At 36.8% G+C, this 20,553-nt stretch overlaps 1 protein-coding gene across 1 annotated transcript in view; it reads left to right on the top strand.

Annotated features, from left to right (window-relative positions):
- Positions 1–17,945, top strand: part of LOC139949848 (uncharacterized) — a 68,426-nt gene extending 50,481 nt beyond the window's left edge. The window contains exons 9-23 of the mRNA XM_071948400.1: positions 371–493; positions 1,429–1,569; positions 2,249–2,447; positions 3,398–3,645; positions 4,659–4,797; positions 5,710–5,900; positions 6,648–6,714; positions 7,360–7,415; positions 9,777–9,963; positions 11,319–11,506; positions 12,128–12,197; positions 12,781–12,856; positions 13,251–13,353; positions 14,396–14,520; positions 14,847–17,945. Coding sequence (XP_071804501.1) covers positions 371–493; positions 1,429–1,569; positions 2,249–2,447; positions 3,398–3,645; positions 4,659–4,797; positions 5,710–5,900; positions 6,648–6,714; positions 7,360–7,415; positions 9,777–9,963; positions 11,319–11,506; positions 12,128–12,197; positions 12,781–12,856; positions 13,251–13,353; positions 14,396–14,520; positions 14,847–14,972 — 2,039 coding nt within the window. The 3' untranslated portion in view covers positions 14,973–17,945. The remainder of the gene's footprint in view (positions 1–370; positions 494–1,428; positions 1,570–2,248; positions 2,448–3,397; positions 3,646–4,658; positions 4,798–5,709; positions 5,901–6,647; positions 6,715–7,359; positions 7,416–9,776; positions 9,964–11,318; positions 11,507–12,127; positions 12,198–12,780; positions 12,857–13,250; positions 13,354–14,395; positions 14,521–14,846) is intronic.
- The last annotated feature ends 2,608 nt before the right edge of the window (positions 17,946–20,553 follow it).

Here is a 20,553-nt window from a genome sequence, read left to right as displayed (position 1 = left end):
AATAAAAGAAAAAACACCCCCTTGTCACACGAAGTTGTGTGCTTTCAGATGCTTGATTTCGAGACCCCAAATTCTAATTCTGAGGTATCGAAATCAAATTCGTCAAAAATAACTTCTTTCTCGAAAACTACTTTACTTCAGAGGGAGTAGTTTCTCACAATGTTTTACTACTATGAACAGCTCTCCATTACTTGCTACCAATTAAGTTTTTTATGCTAATAATTTTTTTGAGTAATTACAAGTAGTATCTAGTGCCTTTAAACTGATTGAAAGATTTCAAAACCCCAAAGAATACTTCTGCCTTTAAAGATCGTCTACGCTCCATCCACTTAAAGTAACACCCCTTCAACGGCTGTCCTTTCCCCCACAGTCAAGGCCAATTGTCGCGAGAATAACGGTGGCTGTAATCATATCTGTCATGAGAAATTCAACGGTCGCTATTGCTCCTGTCACCTGGGTTTCCTGTTGTCTGAAGATGGATTTAACTGCACAGGTGAGAACGAATAACATTCTTTGGCGTACCAGTAAATTTTTCAAAATGCGTTGATTTACAGAAATCTAACACATCAAATCCACTTTTACTAACCTGATACACTTGCCTTGCATGGGGGGTGAACCCTTGTACACATGTATGATTAAGTTAAAAGTCAACTTTCACAAGTTTTATGTTAGGGTAAAATTCACTCAGTTTGGTACTGACTAAATGTATGTGAGCCAAAAAAGTTTTGGTTACATTTCTTGTTGTCTGTGGAGTTTTTTTAAGGCAACAAGTGTTTTCCTATAAAGATTCAGGAAGGGTGAAAGGGGGTGACTTGTGCTTTCAAAGGTATGGCCATTGAGTAATAAATACTCCCAAAATTAGTTACCATAACAATTTACTTGGTGAGAAGCACAACCGCTGTTGACTAGTTTTTATTTTGAGAAAGGATTCGCTTTAAAGTATGGTTTGGATATATTTCACCCTAAAAATATTTGATTAATGCATGAATCGTTTCACTGATTTCTGAGGGTCCTGCATGAATCGTTTCACTGATTTCTGAGGGTCATGCATGAATCGTTTCACTGATTTCTGAGGGTCCTGCATGAATCGTTTCACTGATTTCTGAGGGTTCTGCATGAATCAGTTCACTGATTTCTGAGGGTTCTGCATGAATCGTTTCACTGATTTCTGAGGGTCTTGCATGAATCGTTTCACTGATTTCTGAGGGTCCTGCATGAATCGTTTCACTGATTTCTGAGGGTCCTGCATGAATCATTTCACTGATTTCTGAGGGTCATGCATGAATCGTTTCACTGATTTCTGAGCGTTCTTCAGTAATGCCGCAGCCCGAGTTATAACATTAATGGCCTGATGTTTTTTTATCTTTAGCAAAGTCTTTCTCAAACTATTTCTTTACTAACTGTGAGTTTCAATTGTTTTCTTCTCAGATATTGATGAGTGTCAACAACGTGGTGGACATGGCATCACGAGCAATCACTGTAACCAGCGTTGTATCAACACACCAGGAAGCTACTATTGTGATTGTGATGAAGGATTTGAACTCAGCCCTAATGGACGCGTGTGCAAAGGTGTGTGGTTAATTCACCCAATGCAGATTGGTAATATGGCTAATCTATATCTACATCTTTTGACCAATCAGCATTTCTGACAAGCCTTTACTGAATATTTTGGGCCAAGTTGGGCAAAAACTATTGTTGACTTTAGTCAATGGTTATTGCTTTTGTCTATAAATTCCTGTATTTGTCATTTTATGTATAATAAAGTTTGGTCCTTCTAAAGACTGTCTTGGTTTTTTTGAAGGTCCTTTTTTCTTCATAATACTATTTGTTTTTGCAGTTTTTTTAATGAGTAAGTGAAATGAATTTAATTTAATTTAGGGTTGAACACAAAAAGATTACTAGAGTGGATTTGAAGTTGTTACCTCCAGATTAACGTGCCGGCGCTCTACCAACTGAGCTTTCTAGCTCTATGTTGGCTATCTCCTTATTTTAAGGGTGCCAGTCAGGGGCTTGAATGGCGTCTAACTAGCACCTTGAATAAAGATATTGACAAAATATGGAGATCACCAATATATGACTAAAATGGCTCAGTTGCTAGAGCCCTAACACATAAAGCTGAAGATCACAGGCTGTAGTAAGTTTTTCTTTGTTTCACCCAAAATTATGTCAAAATTTACCCAGTCACTTTCCCTTACGGTTTATTGCTTGATATTTGACTTTTGTTTACTGCATGGTTTTTCTTGACCAGACATTGATGAATGTTCCACGGAGCTGAGAAACCAGTGCGACCATAAATGCATCAATTTTCCTGGGGGATTCCGCTGTGAATGCTACCAGGGTTTCTTCCCAGACCACTCTAATCTTCCAGATGTTATGATTTGTAAGGATGTAGATGAGTGTAACCCACAACCTGCGGACTGCCATACGTGTACCAACTTTGACGGCAGGTAAAATATATGTGACAGTTGAATGTCATTTTCATGGGAACAATTTCTTACCGAGAAATTCTGCGCTTGAAAGCATGCCCTGACAGCACATTATGTCTATGAACTGTAAGCACAGAAATCCCCAGTAAGCAGAACCATAAAATTTAGCCCTGATAAGTTCTGGTTCACCCTGGAATAATTCACCTCCCAAAGCTAATCATAATAATAATTTATTGATCTTATATTACGCTCTCTCCAGGACCAGCCTGTTCCAGGGCGCATGACAGTAAAAATTGCAAAAGATTAAAAAAATTACATACAATAAGTGAACAGATTAAAGAAAAGTACACCCGTACAAATATATAGAGATACAGCAAACATAGACACGGATGAAGACGGATTTAAAAATGAAACTTGAGAGTGAAATCAAAAACATGGCAGCCCACTTGAAGAGCGCCCTCAAGCTAAAACTGAACCTACCTTATTTTCTTCTCTCCCTTAAGTAAGAATGATTAAAGGCACCCGACACTATTGGTAATTGCTCAAAATAATGTTTTTGCATAAAAACTTACTTGTAAGCGATCAATGGAGAGCTGTTACTAGTATAAAACATTGTGAGAAAGGGCTCCCTCTGAAGGAACGTAGTTTTCAAGAAAGAAGTAATTTTTCACCAAAATATTTGAATTTGATTTTGAGACCTCAGAATTAGATTTTGAGGTCTTGAAATCAAGTATCTGAATGCACACAACTTTGTGTGACAAGGGTGTTTTTTCTTCCATTATTATCTCGCAACTTCGACGACCAATTGAGTTCAATTTTTCACAGGCTTGTTATTTTATGCATATGTTGCGATACACCAAGTGAGAATTAGGCTGGTCTTTGAAAATTACCAATAGTGTCTACTGTCTTTAAGTTTGCTTTCCTTAGAGTTCAATTTGCTTCACAATAAAAACTTCTTTTTTTTCTTCTAGGTTTGAATGTGAATGCAGGCACGGGTTTTTCAAAAATGACAACAGTACCGGTTGCCTTGACATCAACGAGTGCTTGGAAGTAAATGGAGACTGCCAGCATGTTTGCGTTAACTTACCCGGTAGCCATGAGTGCAGGTGCCGTATAGGTTACCAGGGAACAGATTTGACCAATCAGGTGTGTGTAGATATTGATGAATGCGCATCTGATAGCAGGGGACCGTGTGAACATTCGTGCACCAACACAGATGGTAAATATTCTTCCTTAAATCTTTATCCAAAGTAATCTGGGTTCAGAAAGTTTATAAAGACCTAATAAAAGCAGTAACATGCCGCGTGATTTTTAATTTTTTTAATTTTTAATGCTTGTATTTACATGTACCATACTAAATTAATTTCATGATAAACAATATAAGTGATTCATTTCATATAAAAGATTTTTTTATATATAGGTTTTCTCGGTCAATTTCGGAAAAAGAGCAGCCAATTTAACCACCAAGCTATTCTATTTCGCGCAAAATCGAATGCTACTCAAAAGGGTCATTCAATTTCGTTTTGGGATTAGTCAAATGTAATGTTGCGTCATTCGAATTAACAAAATAATCATTCAATTTAACAATTCATCAAAGCAGCATTCAAATTCGCAGACGCTTCTTGAGGCGGGTGTGTCACGAAAAAGAATGATGCTACGCTAAATTGAACAGAATGCTAAAGGAATTTGACTCGACTCAAAACGAAATTGAATGGCCGAATTCTGAATTTGAAACGCAGTAACAACTGGAAAAGCAAAACAGCTTTAATTAGAACGCATGAAAGTTAAATTGACTGCTCATTTGCCGAATTTGACCGAGAAAACCTATAATATGCATGAAGTATTTTCCTTTACATAGAATTTCTCTCTATTTAATGTCTTTCCTCTGATACAAATTTTTCTCTTTCTTGAAAGCTAACTTTTTTTTAAATTTATACCATAGGTATCTTTGGTTGGTAAAAAGTTTCCAAAAGCTAGAAAAAAAATTCTGAGATGTTTTATAAAGAGCATGATTATCTGCTTTTTATGAAATGGCTTTCCTATGTATCAAATTCTTCCAGTTATGTTTACATATGAAATTTCTCTTCTATAAGTCATTGTAGGAATTGTTGACTACAGCTACAGCTAAGGCTGGGTTGCAACATCATCATGCACCCATAACAACAATCTATAGCAACAATCGTAGCCTTAGCCTCCAATTCAGATATAGTCTTATGAAATGTCTTCCAACAGGTTCTTTTGAGTGTACATGTGACGAAGGGTTCTACCTTAAAGACAACATGATAAGATGTGAAGACATTGATGAATGTGTCCACGAGAACGGTGGATGTGTCCAAAGATGCTACAACACTCTCGGCTCATGGGAATGTGGGTAAGATAAGACTTCATCAAATTGCCTTCCCAGTTGAGTAACAATAAGGGTGGGCCAAGATGCATGGCCGACCCACATTTTTCTTGTGTTCGGGAGACTCAAGGATTCAGACATATTGAAACATTTTTATGGAAATATCCTAGACCACATGGCAGTCTGGATCTTCTTAAGTCTTCTTTATAAATAAAAGTTAGTCTATGAGATTTGTCGAGGAAAATTGGTAAAGTTGGAAATCTCTGTATTTTTGTCAGCCTACTGTGGAATTCTTATGCTGCATTTATACGCAGCCTGACATGACATACCAAATAAAGAATATAAGAGTTTTGACATTTTGGTCTTGCTCTCATAACTCAAGACACAGCTCTTCTTATCCTGTTGAAAACCAAATAGCGGGTCGATTGCTTTGATACACCCTTAGCAGTGTGGTAAAGTGCTATATAAGAACCCAGCATTATTATTAAAGGAATATTACAGTTTTGGCTTTTGCTAACAAAACAGTTACTGGCAGTGTATGAGCGCTTTATGTAATCCAGCATAAACATAAACTGACAAATCTGTAGAAGTTTGAGATCGATTGTCAATCTGGGTCTGGAGAGAATAATAAAAAACTGATCACAAATTTTGCATTGTATCGATGCCAAACAAAAATGAATAAAACGCTCTCTGAGCGATAAACTCTAAAACGCGAAATTATATTATATATTTCTCATCAAATATGACATTTCAGACATAATTATTTGAAGGGTTGTTTTCTCTTATCATCATCATTAGATTGTGTAAGTTTTATGTAAATCTGTGATCTTCACGATTTTTGTTTCTTACCAATTCTGTAACATTCCTTTAAAAGAGACGGTGATCAAGAGAAATCTAAGGTGAGATTTTTTAAATATTATTTTATTTTCTGTAAACTAGATGTTTTGAGGGATACTTCCAAGAGGAACCTGATGTGGATTATTGCGCAGATATCGACGAATGCACTGTTTTGGGTCCGAAAGCACACCACTGTGACACAGATGAGGGCGCTGTTTGTCACAATGTCGAGGGCAACTACACGTGTCTGTGTCCGCAGGGCTACATGACACATGATTGGAACAATTGCATAGGTAAAGATTAATTTGATTTTGAAACGGTTTTTGCAATAAAATTACATTTGCAGCCAAGTGACAAGACTTTAAGATAAATTACAGGTCACAACTAGAAACAAATACTTTTTATCTTTATGACAGATGTCTATATCATGCAGGCTTGTGATTTATCTGGATTTTCACTGTTTTCTTAAAAGAGGCAAATTAACTCCCATCACAGAGATGAAAAAACTTGGCCATTGTTACAACCAGACCTGCACTTTATTTGAAATGATGAAGAGTCTATCAATTAACACCTACACTTTATCATGTTGCTATTCTATTGGCTTTGTCTCCATATGTGAAGAGTGAATTTTTATCCATTGTTTCAGGAATTTTTCACATTCATTCATTCTCATCTCCGTATATGATATTTGTTGTAAAATTTCACTCATCCATAGGTAAAGAGTGTTCATTTTTATTCACATAATCCTGTCTCTGTTACTTATTGTCTTTTCAGTGGTGTAACTAAAGGGGGGCACAAGTTGTAAACAAATAAATTCTTTTAAACTTCCTCATGTTTGTCATTCCTTTGTAGCGCTCAAGAGTATTGGAGACTTACCATCTGGTCTCTAATTTTTAATAAGATGGGATTGTTTTTTTTAATCAAACATCTGCTGTTTGCTGTCAAAGAAACCCAACACTGAGTGAGAAAATAGTGTCTTCGATTTGCTAAATACTACATGGAGGCAATACCAAGTGATTGATCTGTATGTTTGCTTTTAGATGTGGACGAGTGCCTGAACGACTTAATGCACGAGTGTCAACAGGTGTGTGCTAACGTGGATGGAGGGTAAGAATGGAGGGAAAAATCTCCTTTCAAAAAAATATTCTTATGCAAGTCGCAAGTCGCAAGACACACAAGGCCTGAAGGCCACTTCACTCTAAGACTTGAAATTTTAGTAGGATTTGAAATTATGCATGGTAGGAGTACAGTTAGGTGAGGTTTGGAACCATGTCTAAATCTCTTTTGAGTAGTGTTGGTTGAAAAGAACCGGGAGTTGTCAACCATCGGTTCTTTTCAGGAAGAAAGAAAAAGATTTACTGAAGGTGCTATTGCAAACCGTACCTGCATGTAACTGTACGATATTGGTATCTGAGACATGTGCAGCCATCTTGATTTTCTTCCATTCAAATCAAACTGAGGCTAGGAGGAACAGTTCGGTTCATTTTTTTCAAGGAACAGGACCAAGACGGTGGCAGCACGATAAATGTGTTTTTAGGAGGGTAGCCCGGTAGCCTGGGCAGAAACGCGTATATATTGGCTAATGAAAAAAAGAATAAAATAATAATGTAATTGATAATTTTAACAACAATCGTAAAAATAGAACAAAGAGAGTCAAACACGAGGGAAACTATGTGAGAGAATGATTTTGCCTCACCTTGGTACGTCCACCTGACAAAATATTCAGCAAAGCTTGTCTTCTTGTTTCTCCAGATTCCATTGTGAGTGCGATGTAGGATACAGTATGGTAAATGAAACACATTGTGATGGTAAGTAAGAAGACAAGTTTACTGGTAAAACTGTGCAAAATTTACAAAAGTCGTTTTTTTAGTCCTCTAATCCAATTCTAGCAAATTCAAACCCATGGCACTTGGAATTCAGGAGATTTTGCCACCCTGTGATCATTTCACAGGATACTGGAGAAAATACACTTTCACTATTTAGTATTAACCCAGAGTTATCTTGCTTTGTAGTAACCCAACTTTGTCAGAAAAGTCAGCTTTTCGAGAAAAAAAATGAAAACAAAATGTAGGGTGCCCTATGTCTGAAGAACTGATAATTTTTAAATAAACTTTTAATCATATCTTAACATCTTGAATAGCTTACATCCTGAAACAGATACAAATAAAAAGAAAACAAGAAGTTAATAATAATAAGACTTGTAATGCGCACATATCCACCCTGCTGGGTGTTCAAGGCGCAGTTAAACCAAAAACAAAACAAAAACAAAACACAACACAAAGAAAAACAGACACAACAAAATTAGCAATTGAAAACCTGTGACATAAGATAAGTTTGAGAAGAGACTTGAATTTTGCGGTACAAAGACAAGATCGAAGATTAAGTGGTAGAGAGTTCCAGATGCGTGGAACCAGTTACTTATTGACACTTCACCAGTGCTAACAAGTAGTCTTAAAGATTTTACCAAGATTTGTACCTCGGTTCTGAAACTCCATCCAATTCTAGGTAAAAAGGATACAGATAAGTGTGGTTTTCCTTTGAGAATTGACACGTCAAATAACCCCCCTGTGGGTACACCACAGTAACGTTTTAAAATGCTCTGACGTACAGGTAGCATGTATGACCATTCGGGGAGGGATATACTTCCTTTTGATTTATTCCTTGACGTCAATTAAGGTGATAGTGATGTACTTGACAGGTTCAGAAGTTGTCTGAAGTTGTCTTTGAGCCCCTGGATACAAACCAGTCATCTTGTCCACAATAAATCCCCCCCCCCCTCCTGCAAAGTCACCTCCTACCAAAGTCAATCCTTAGCAAAGTCACCCTTCCACATACGTGGGCAACTACAAAATGAATTAAAACCTGGAAATGTTATTCCAGGTTTTGTTTTTGGCATACCATTACTTCTCTTATCAAATGTTTTCTATCTAGTTCACCATTTAGTAAGGAACAAATTGTTTTGAATTTTAATGTCGTTTGACCTTAAACATCAAGATATAGAAGAGTTTGCGGAACACCATCATGGTGTTACCGCAAACTCTTCTATATCTTATTTCCACCATGCAAAGTTTCAAATCCTACTTAAACATCAAGTTATTAAATTTGACTTGTTTTTGTGTTAATGTTATAAAGTAACTTGACTTTTCTGAAGGAGGAACTAACTTGACTATACTCTATACTTGACTCTGAATTGCACATGGGGTGCCAGGAAAAAGAGTCAGCTGGGGCTACTGTGTTGGGGGTGCAACTTTCTAGCTGGCAACTATATGCAGAGGGCGACATTGCAGAGGGTGACTTTGCTTAGGGGGTGGGGGCGACTTTGTTGGGGGCACTTTGCTAGAGGAGACATGTCTAGCATCCCCCTGATAACACTCAACGTACCTCAGACTTTTCTCATAGGTGTTTAAAAACTTGTTGTAATATTGGTGTAGGCTAGAGCAAACAAATTTCTAGACTCATATTCTAATGCAATATTTACATGAATTAAAACAAAGTTTGCTCACTGGATAAATTAATCTGTTGTGGAGGTGTTAATCAACTATCAACCAATCCATGAACTTTGTTTTTTTCCCCTGAGAATCTAGCTGTAAAGAGCTAAAATTGAAAATGTGTCTCAAGAGTTGATATGTGCGTAAACCATCCATGAACTTTGTTTTCCCTGAGGTTTTAGCTGTTAAGAGCTAAGATTGAAAATGTGTTCAAGAGTTGCTATGTGCGTAAACCATCCATGACCTCTGTTTTCCCTGAGACTTTAGCTGTAAAGAGCTAAGAAAATGTGTCTCATGGGTTGCTATGTGCGTAAAGTGCTAACATCTAACCTATCAGGCCCTGGTTCGATTTCTGGCTAAGGCCATTTGTGAATATGGAGTTGTGCCTTGGTTCTCTTCTATGCCAAGGGTTTTTCTCTGAGCCCTCCGGTTTTCCTCCCCTCCGGAAAAATCAAAAGCTTTCCATATCTGGTTGTGCTCCGTGGTCTTACATGGGGCATGCCTGCTTCTCGAACACAAATCAAACCAGAGTTTAAGCCCACACTCTGCTGATCAAAAGCACAAGAGCTTTCCATACAACATGATCTACAGCATTTTGCAAAGAAAACCAAAATGTATATTAATCGTACAATTTTTCAAAATAAATTTAACCTTTCAAAAAAATTGTTTGTATCTTTCCAGATATTGATGAATGTACACAAGAGCTCTGTGACCACAATGATTTATGCGTCAACTCTCTTGGAAGCTTCACTTGTGACTGTCGACCCGGGTACTTCCTGATGTCTGATGGGGTTTCTTGCTCTGATGTCAATGAGTGCAATGACAACAATGGAAGATGCTCACAAATCTGCATCAATGACAAAGGAGGGTAAGTTGCAATTGTCTGGGAAGGTGTGATTATATTGGTGTCATGTGTAATTTTTTGTTCTATTTTGTTTTATTTTTGGCTTTCTTGTAATGATTGATTGATTGATTGATTTTATTTCCAAATATCACAATAAATAATCATAAAACATACAAGAAAAAGGAACTAAGGTTGATAAGAGGAGGGCACCATGATGAAATGGGTTAGTGGTGGTTGTGTCTATGCTGGTAGCTTTTACCCCCTGTTTTTTTGTAGGTGCAACCCTACATTTTCTTGAAAATTTTTGCTGAAAGACGGTTACGAGTTTAAAAAAATATATATTTATAGAATTTTAATTGATAATTTATGTTTAATTTTTAAATAAGAAATAGGCCTACTTGATTGATTCAGTACTTTTTAGAAAGTGTGAGTTAGGTGGTGTAATACATTTTGTCTTCAAAAGTATTTCAGACTAAAATATTCCAAATATACTGGTTTCTCATTGTTCATTTATTTATTTTGTTTTCCTTTGGTTATATTAAAGGAACACGTTGCCTTGAATCGGACGAGTTGGTCAAAACAAAAGCGTTTGTAACCGTTTTTTATATAATGCATATGGTTGGAAAGATGTTTTAAAAGTAGCATACAATGATCCACACAAGTTTGCCTCGAAATTGCGTGGTTTTCCTTCTACTGTGCGAACTATCACCGTCGGCCATTTATGGGAGTCAAAATTTTGACCCCCATAAATGGCCGACGTGTTAGTCGACGAGGTAAAAGGAAAACCACGCAATTTCGAGGCATGTTTGTGTGGATCATTGTATTCTACTTTTACAACATCTTTCTACCCATATGCATTTTATAAAAAACGGTTACAAACGTTTTTCAAAGACCAACTCGACCGATCCAAGGCAACGTGTTCCTTTAAGCTCTCAAAGTTTTGGTATCATGACATGATGTTATAGATATTACAAAATCGCGGCAAACAACCTTTAAAAGTTTGAGGTTTTTCCAACTTTTTGTTTGTGCCCATTTCATTTTACTTACAACACATTTTGTGGTCCACATGCCAAATAGGATGTGATTAATAGGCCTAATCAGTAATAACTAATAAAAGAAACCTGAAAAACAGTAAAAACCTGAATTAAAAAAAACACACAAAAAAAACCCCTGAAAACTAGAAATGATACTGCTATTAACATTAACAATAAATAATTTTTATCACTAAATAATTACTGTAAAAACATAGTGAAATACAGCACAAAAACCTAAACAGAGTATAACAAAAAGCTGTCAGATACCCACTGTTACTTCTTCCTATTTTGATAATCATACATTATTATCATTATATAATTTCTCTAACATAATTTCCTACCCAGCCATCGTTGCGAATGCGAGGAGGGTTTTGAGCTCCAACGTAACGGTCGGTCCTGTCGAGACATCAACGAGTGTGAGACAAACTTTGCCTGCTGCAACCAGATGGAGAACTGCTTGAATCTTGAGGGAAGCTACACCTGTAGCTGTGACTCAGGCTATTACATGGGCTCGGATAACTGCACCTGTCTCGGTAGGAACCCCTTCATTTTATCCGGATATCCGAAAAGAAATTTTCAGGGTCTCTGCAGGCCTCGAAGAGCACGTATTAGGCCACAGAAGTCATTTCTTTGTCTTTGAACGGGGGTGCCCTAAATATATTGTCATAGGTTTAATGGGAGACTCTTGGGGAAACTTGGTGGCAGCAGACTTACCAGGCATGGCCATTGTTCTCAGATTTTTGCACATTCTCAGAATTTTGCACATGCTCAGAACTATAACAAAAAATGATGGAAATTTATCTGTTAAGTCTGGCACTTAGGGTTCCTAAGTTCCCATTGAAGTACCCTTTGCAAATTGGGAATGGCCTTACCTTGTCATATTGATTAAAACAAACTTCCAGGCTGCTATGAATTTATTTTCATACAGTTTTCCATGTGGTTTATTACTTGATATTTGAAATAAAAAGTTTAGCCAGAGACCAGGCTTATGTTCATATTTATAACCCCTCTTGGCATACACGTTAGGTTTAGATTTGGATAAGGAATACATTTGTAGGGGTGTCTGAACATAGATGTGTAACTGTAATTTTCTGCAATAAATTCAACGTTGAAGTTAAATTTTACTCTGGTGTTTTTTTTTTTCTTCAATGTAGATATAAATGAGTGTGAGAAGGACAATGGAGGCTGTGGCCAGATCTGCACTAATTACCCAGGAGGTTTTAAGTAAGTCTGGTTCCAGCTTAATTTCTATTTTTGATAATGCTGTTGTGTCAACTCTTCTGATCACAATTACATTCTGGGCCTTATTTGGTGTTAGGTTATGAACAACTTGTCCTTCTACACGGGCCGATTTTACCATCCAGTAAATGAAATATACTATGTTAGATTTTAAAATTGTGCTTGCAAGTATGCTGATTTATTCTCTTGATTTAATTTTCCAAATTTGCTTTAAAGGCAATGGACACGATTGCTAATTACTCAAAATAATTAATAGAATAAAACCTTTCTTGGTAACGAGTAAAACCTTTCTTAGTAAAACAGACTACTGACTATTGACTACTGAAAAGAAAATTTGGCTTGAAATTAGGCTGTATCAAAATTGGCGGCTGCGGCTACAACTTGCGAGGGACATCCTATACTTCAATGCATGATGACCTGGTAGACAGCTGTTTGCGTAGCCAGAGCCATTAATTCTGACATAGCTTATGTGATGGATTAGGTTTCGAAATGGTACATCATTTGAAGAGGTTTCCTCAAGATGCATCACTTCCAGAGTATTTACCATTGATTTTTCTTCTTTCGTCAGTTGTTCTTGCGAAGAGGGTTTTGAAATGCAACCTGATAACGACAAACTCTGCAATGACGTGGACGAATGCCAGCAGGTGATTATTTCGTGGTTTAATTAGAGTATTATTCGACCATCTGTGTTTCCTCCCACAGTAAACTGGTTTGGAAGGACGTTTTCCCCAAAGCAGCCACTGAAGGTTTTTTTCGCAAGTGAGTTGAGCAGAGCTGAACTGCTGCGAATATTTGTTGCGAATTTTGTGACGTCAATACTCGCTTCGCATTCGCATTGGCAGGAAGTTTGAGCCAAACTTTACTTGGGAGTTGAGTCAATTTCTGTAGGTCATTGGTACAAATCCCGCTAAAATAAATTTTGGTTATTTTACATTAAACAAATTCCCCCCCCCTAATTTAGCCCTTGGCTGCCAGCAAAAATATGTTTTTACTGCTTATAATATAAAAACCACACTTCTTGTATTTTTTTTTGTTCAGGGCAACGGTGGGTGTGATCATGAGTGCACAAACTTTGATGGTGGTTACAACTGCTCCTGTGAACCAAACTTCAAACTCGGTTTGGACAGGCATTCCTGCCAACGTAAGTAGCTCTCTGTAAATTTTGAAGGTGGGGAGGGGGGAGGGGGAGAGAATTGTTTGAAAGTATTGCTGTGCCATGGCCAAGCTGTCTAGTGTTTTAGATTCAAGTTCTCATCGGATTGTGGGTTTTCAGTCTTTGCCAAGTTTCTTTAATGTGCTTAAACTCCTCATAAAGTAGCTAAGCACAAATAATTTTTTTACCAGTATAAGGTTACGGACCAAAACACCTGCTCATTTCTGCTAAGCAGGTAATTAGGCCATTGTCATACTGCTGTTGTAATTTAGCCATAGTTAAAAAGAACTAGAGGGCATACAAAACTATGTAGCACAGCCTGACAAGAAGCTTTTTTTACCTTAATTTTATATTTTTGTTTTGAAATAATTATGTAAGATTTTTTTTTTTAAACAAAATTGTTGCGACCCTGCTGCTGAAACAAAGGATTCGAACTGCCTCTAGCTACTGAGAGAGGGAAGGGGGAATCTTGGTGGTCTAGTGGTAAAACATCTGCTCTAGAATGGTAAAGGTCCTAGGTGTAATAATAAGCCTTTCACAGGACTCGGGAAAAGTACCGAGTATACAGTCCTTCACAAACAATTAGTGTACTATAAAACCAAATAATATTTTGTTTGCCTCTCTAGTTTAATATCTTTGGAAAAACAAATGTTTGTATTATTATGTCAGTTTTTACTATTCCAGGCTAGAGTAGTTTGAAACTCATCTTACCCTTTTGTTGTCCCAAAAAATGCATAAATATGAGATTTTAATTATGTACTTTGTTCAAATAATTTTCATTATTGTTGTTATTAGTATTATTATTAGTAGTATCTTTTCATCTCTGAATTTATTGCAATTAAAATTGATCACAAGTAAAATATCGACCAGTAATCTGTTTACAAATAAACGTCAGCATATAGACATCAATGCAGGGCGTCCTTGGTCTTGTTTGCTGGCCACTGTTTTAATTGTCAGTACACTCTTTGTTTAAATAATTATCATCGGTTTATCCTTGAGTAAATGTTGTTGTTGTTGTTGTTGTTGACAGATTGTCCGACATGTGAAAACTTTGAGGAGATGCAGTCGATGATAGATGGGTTACGGTCCACACTAGACACCATGCAGGATGCCATTTTAGATGTCAAAGCTCAAAACACACAACTCTGGGAAAGAGTGAGTATCAATCAATCAATCAATACACTTTATTTGCACTCAATCAAACAATTATACATACATGGTTAAATACAATATAGAAGGTAATTAAGTGGTTGGAGTCTCCAAAAGGCTGCAGTCTGCATGCTATAATCAGGCCTTGAACTTACACTCCTGCTAATCAGAAACACCGCTGGTGTTCATTTTTTGTAAGGATTCCAATTTGTAAAGCGCTATGATCTTGCCTCTTTCGGAATAGCGCTATATAAGCATATATATTATTGTTATTATCAAAGGATATCTCCAACAACATTTTTGTCTTTTTGTTCTTTTCTCGGTTTCTTTAGGTTCGAGTACTTGAAGCCAAGCAGAACGAAAACACCCTTCCATTTGATGGTGTCAATAAACTTCAGGAACCAAATAAAGACCCACCCAGAGCTTTACCCCGCCACAGCCTTTTTCCTGTACACTGAAGAAAACTTCCAGAAATCTTCGAAAACAAAAAAAAAGTGACCTCAAAATCTTCTGAAGAGTCACTTTCCGAATGATAATCACGCATCTGTTAAAAAGCAGTAACCAAAAGATTGTATATAAAATGCAGGTTAAGATTTGGTGCATAATGTTTAACTAACTACAGTGGGACATTGTTTTTTCTGGTTTGTTAATGGTCAATTTCATAACAACCAAATTGTGGTGCAGCTTTAAAAGTTTCAAACTAATTTTTTCCCCAGGTGCTGTCATTTGTAGGGTGAGTTAAGAAGTATTATGAATGGATTTGAGCATATAGATTTTGACTAAGTTACTTGTACTTTCTAAGAACTACTTAGCCCCATATGCCCACTGGCTGGTATTCTCAAGTGTTCAACACCTTATAGGAACTGATGACTAAATGTCTCAAGTGGAAAATTGGGGGTTACCATGTAAGGTTATGGGTAGCAAAATGTGTAGTATTGGTTCTGAAAAGAACCGATGGTTGACAACAAGTGGGTTTGCACCTTTTCTTGCACATACAAAGCAAAAACCAACTACCTGCAATCATTGTATTACTATAAATTAATTTAATAATACAAGTGTTGTAAACTACCTTTTAGTATGACATTCTGTTATTTTCCTAACTTAATGTTGTTCAAATATGCCAAACTGGTTAATTATATGGTTTCTAAAAAGCTAAGCATCTGCATACAAAGTTTAAAAATTCTTTCAACGTATTACATAACAACTAAAAGCATTACTAAAAACATTATTGTGATTTCCATGAAACAAACATTTCCTTTCGTTCATTTGTGACATGAGGATGAGCTGCATGTAAATATAAGCATACTTTGTTTTTGTTTTTGTTTTCATAGAGGTTTCATTATGCATAGTCTTGTTTCTAGGGGTGTTTGTGAAATTGTTCTTGAAATTGTCTTACAAAATGTTTATCACAGCCTATTGTTAAATCGTCACTTACAAACCATACACTTTTTAGGCCACAATCAATCTTGTTTTACTTTTACAAATGTTACATAGTTTTGACTACCAAAAATATTTAATTATAAAAAGTGTCTATACAATCACCTGATGAATTTAAGAAGAGTATTTCTGTGTAAATAGTGTAAATTGAGCTGTTGTTTTGTAGTTGGTTGTAGAAAGGGAACACCTATGGTTAGGTCGAGTTTGTCAGAGACAATTCTTTTTACAAAAACTATTAATTATTATTATTAAAAATAATATTAAAAAAACTTGTTTTATTAGTACACAACTTTCAGAATAAAATTATCAGGATATTTTTTAATGTGGTTTAATCTTAAGCATATTTGCAAAGCTTATATTGGATCCATTGAGAAAGCTACCGTTAGAGATTGTTATGAAAGGGTTTTACTATATTTTCGCACTATTGTCCCCTTTTACTGAAAAAAGGAATTACAGTGGAAGGGCCGTTATTTATTATATAAGAAAGACAATTATATTTCGACATGACACAATACTAAAATATGACTCGAAACTGACTACAATCTTAGTTGCTGTATTACTTAAATGATAATGGTAATTTAATTTTGTTTTTAACTATTAAAGGCATTGGACACTCCTGGTAACTCAAAATAATTTTTAGCATAAAACCTTACTTGGTAACGAGTAATGGGGAGAGGTTGATAGTTAAAGGCAGTGGACACTATTGGTAATTACTCAAAATAATTGTCATCATAAAACCTTTCTTGATTACGAGTAATGGGGAGAGGTTGATAATATAAAACATTGTGAGAGACAGCTCCCTCTGAAGTGACGTAGTTTTCGAGAAAGAAGTAATTTTCCACGATTTTGATTTCGAGACCTCAAGTTTAGAACTTGTTTTCGAGAAAGAAGTAATTTTCCACGAATTTGATTTCGAGACCTGAGATTTAGATTTTGAGGTCTCGAAATTAAGCATCTGAAAGCATAAAACTTCGTGTAACAAGGGTGTTTTTATTTCATTCATATCTCGCAACTTCAACGACCAATATTGAGCTCAAATTTTCACAGGTTTGTTATTTTATGAATATGTTGAGATACACCAAGTGGGAAGACTGGTCTTTGACAATTACCAATAGTGTGTCCAGTGTAACTTGTAAATAAATAAGTTTTGAAACTGCTTGTAACAAACGGAGCCCAGTAAACCAATGGATGACCAACCTTTATTAGGGAATTGGGGCCATCATTTCACCCTTTCTTTTATTTTATTAATTCGGAAAAACTGTGGTTTGATATCATGATTAGGATTTAGCGAAATTAATTTGTAAAATATGTAAAGCATATAATATTATTAATAACTTCAGTCATTCAAAGTAAAAACATATCCCATTGTAACACAATGGCTGAATTGGTTGATTAAAAAGGAACCAACCCAACATTAAAATCCATCATTTATTTGAGAATTATATTTAAATGTGAAAGTGAAATCCATCATTTATTTTTATGACTTACAAATGTCATAGTTGAGATCAAGTCATAGTTAGTTATTTTCATCTCAAATATGTTCTTCGTGTAACCCCTAACCAAGAGTTGCTTTTAGCCTTGTTTGGTGTGGAAGTGCATTAATTACAAACAAATGAAAAAAGAAGTCGCCTTCTCAGCAAGGTGTTTTATTTCTGTTCATATTTGCCTCTTTATGTTAATCTCTTGAAGAATTGCAAGGATATCTTGGTGCTTTTTGTCATAATTTTGAAACAAATAATTGTTATAGTGAAATCAGTATTACTTTTTGCTAATGAAGAGAGTTGACATTGTTGAACTTGTCTTATATTTTAACTGTTTCTGTTTATTTTTAGGGGGTGGGGGAGCCTGTGTTAAAATCTCGAGGAATACTTAACACTGATAACTGAATCAGACATGTTTTTTTCTGGTTTTCTTTCCAATCAATATTGGACGCCTTGGAGTTACTGTATATACAATTTGTTAATTAAATCACCTTTAGGTGGGTTGATAGTAAACTTTTCTCCCGTTTTGGTTTTTTGTGTGTTTGATTATTTCCTTTAACTTTCACTGGGAAATTATAGGTTGACATAATAATGGTATGGTCATAGATTGGTAAATACTCAAAACATTAGCATGATTAGTAGTCATACAAACTTGCTTGGTATTAAGCACTGCATTTCGTTGCTAGATGAGTAGTATACATTATTTTGTAAAAGAAATCCATTTTGAAGACAGTGGACACTATTGGTAATTGTCAAAGACCAGTCTTCTCACTTGGTTTATCTCATTATATACATAAAATAACAAATCTGTGAAAATATGAGCTCAATCGGTCGTCGAAGTTGCGAGATAATAATGAAAGAAAAAAGACCCTTGTCACACGAAGTTGTGTGTGTGTTTAGATGGTTGTTTTCACGACCTCAAGTTCTAAATCTGAGGTCTCGAAATCAAATTCATGGAAAATTACTTCCTTCTCGAAAACTATGGCACTTCAGAGGGAGCCGTTTCTCACAATGTTTTATACAATCAACCTCTCCCCATTACTCGTCACCAAGAAAGGTTTAATGCTAATTATTATTTTGAGTAATTACCAATAGTGTCCACTGACTTCAAAAGCCGAAGCAGCGCCCTCACTGAGGTCATAAAGGAAGACCTACCATTGGCTGAACTTTGTGCGCTCAGACTGGGCCTCTACTATCTTCATCCGCAATGATAAAGACTGGTACTTGCTTTTTAGAACCAATGATTTCATTGTACGATCATTTCATTGGATAAAAGGGAAGTGACGTATAAGCATTCTGTGTTTTGATTGGTCCGGAGTGACGTTTTAGCGGCTGCACTGCGGTCGTCTGCTCATGAATATAGGTGAAAGATTAAGATGGACAGGGAATGACCTAGGCTAAAGGCCACACTCTGGCGTTTTTCCCGAGCCTCGAAGTGTCACGTATAAAGATGTTCAAGCTAGGCATACGCGTGAATGTTTCTGCCGTACGTTTGACCTCAACGAAAGCGGTTAACTCGAGGGGTCTATTTTGATTTAAATAATACGCACCCAATGTATTTAGCCCTGTAGGACTCATCCACTGTGCTAGCTGTACAAGAGTGTAATTCGAAAATGTAAGTCCGCCAGGGCTACCAATATAACGTGAGTCGAGCATGTTTTTCTACGATGTAGCATGGGCGTCAATCAGGGGGGGGGGGGGACATGGGGACATGTTCCCCCACCTTTTGGAGGGTGGGGGACACAATATCAAATGTCCCCCCCCCCACCTTTTTGACCACCTTTATCATGAAGCCCAAGTTTTGCACTGTGTAAGACGAAACCCTGTGTCCCTGTATGGGCATTAATTCTGTGGGCAAAGGATGACACAATATCCCCTCTCTAAATTGGCCCTAAATTGCATCACAGAGCATCTAAAATGCAAAATTTTCCCGGGCTCTTAATCGGGCCTAGTCCCGCACCCCGAGCCGTAAAGGCTTCTCACACGCATGCTCTAAAGATTGCACCACAGAGCATCTAAAAATACAAAATTTTCCCGGGCCCTTGAGCGGGCCCGGACCCATGCCGTAAAGGTTCTACACTCACGTGCTCACTATTTGACAGTATTTTCCCCTAAAACTTGAATCATAGATCCGCACTTGAAGATGCTGTCAACCCAAAAGTTTCTACTGCTGCTCACATTTTTACAGATGTTCTGTTCCGTTCTGTATGCCTCTTATTGGCCTAAGATTGCACCACAGAGCGTATAGAATGCAAAATTTGCCCGGGCCCTTCAGTGGGCCCGGACCCATGCCATAAAGGTTTCGCACTCGTGAGCTCGCTCTTCGACAGATTTTCCCCATAAACTTGGTTCATATGTCCGCACTTGAAGATGCTGTCACCCCAAAAGGTTCTATACTGCTGCTCACATTTTACAGATGTTCTGTTCCATTCTGACAGATTTGCCCCATAAAGCTTGTGTCTTAGGTCTGGTGATGATAGGGATGAAACGCCGTCTGAGCATTAGAATGCAGAAACAATACTGATATAACGAAGCTATAATTTAGTTGCTTTTTAGGTACAATAACCATGATAGCAAGAATAGGTGCATCATAGCTTGAAATAGGCATCAAATTCCAACATCTGAGAGGGGGGAACATCACCCCTCAGATTCACTAGATTGCACCAGAGAGCATCTACGGGCAAAAAAAAATCCCGGGGCCCTAAAGCAGGCCCCGAACCCCACGCCGTAAATGTTATGTCCCCCCACACTTCAAGACGGATTGACGCCCTGCGATGTAGGCCTACACACTAAAAATTTACCGGACAGCAACTTAGCCACTATAGGGTTTTTATTTTGTGTTATGTTTTGTATTTTTTTTTTTATAATGGGAGAGTGATTTAATTATAAAGTGTTGTCTGGGTAAAAATGCTGCACGTGTGTTTAATATAAACTGAAGTGGCCATACAAGTAATGATCGATCATCTCAAAGCAATATCAGGTCTAATGGTTAATTATACACAGCTGTTGCCAAGAACCTGCAAAATGTCATTTCATAGATTTTGTTTTATTTGTAGTCAAAGCCTCAACTTATTACCCTCAGTATCCCTAAATGTAATTAATTTGTGCTTGAAAATTCAAT

The sequence above is a fragment of the Asterias amurensis genome, chromosome 2 (genome assembly GCF_032118995.1).
Source record: "Asterias amurensis chromosome 2, ASM3211899v1".
Taxonomy (NCBI): Eukaryota; Metazoa; Echinodermata; class Asteroidea; order Forcipulatida; family Asteriidae; genus Asterias; species Asterias amurensis.
The sequence above is the reverse complement of the archived record's forward strand: the minus strand, read 5'-3'. Positions and strand labels throughout refer to the sequence as shown.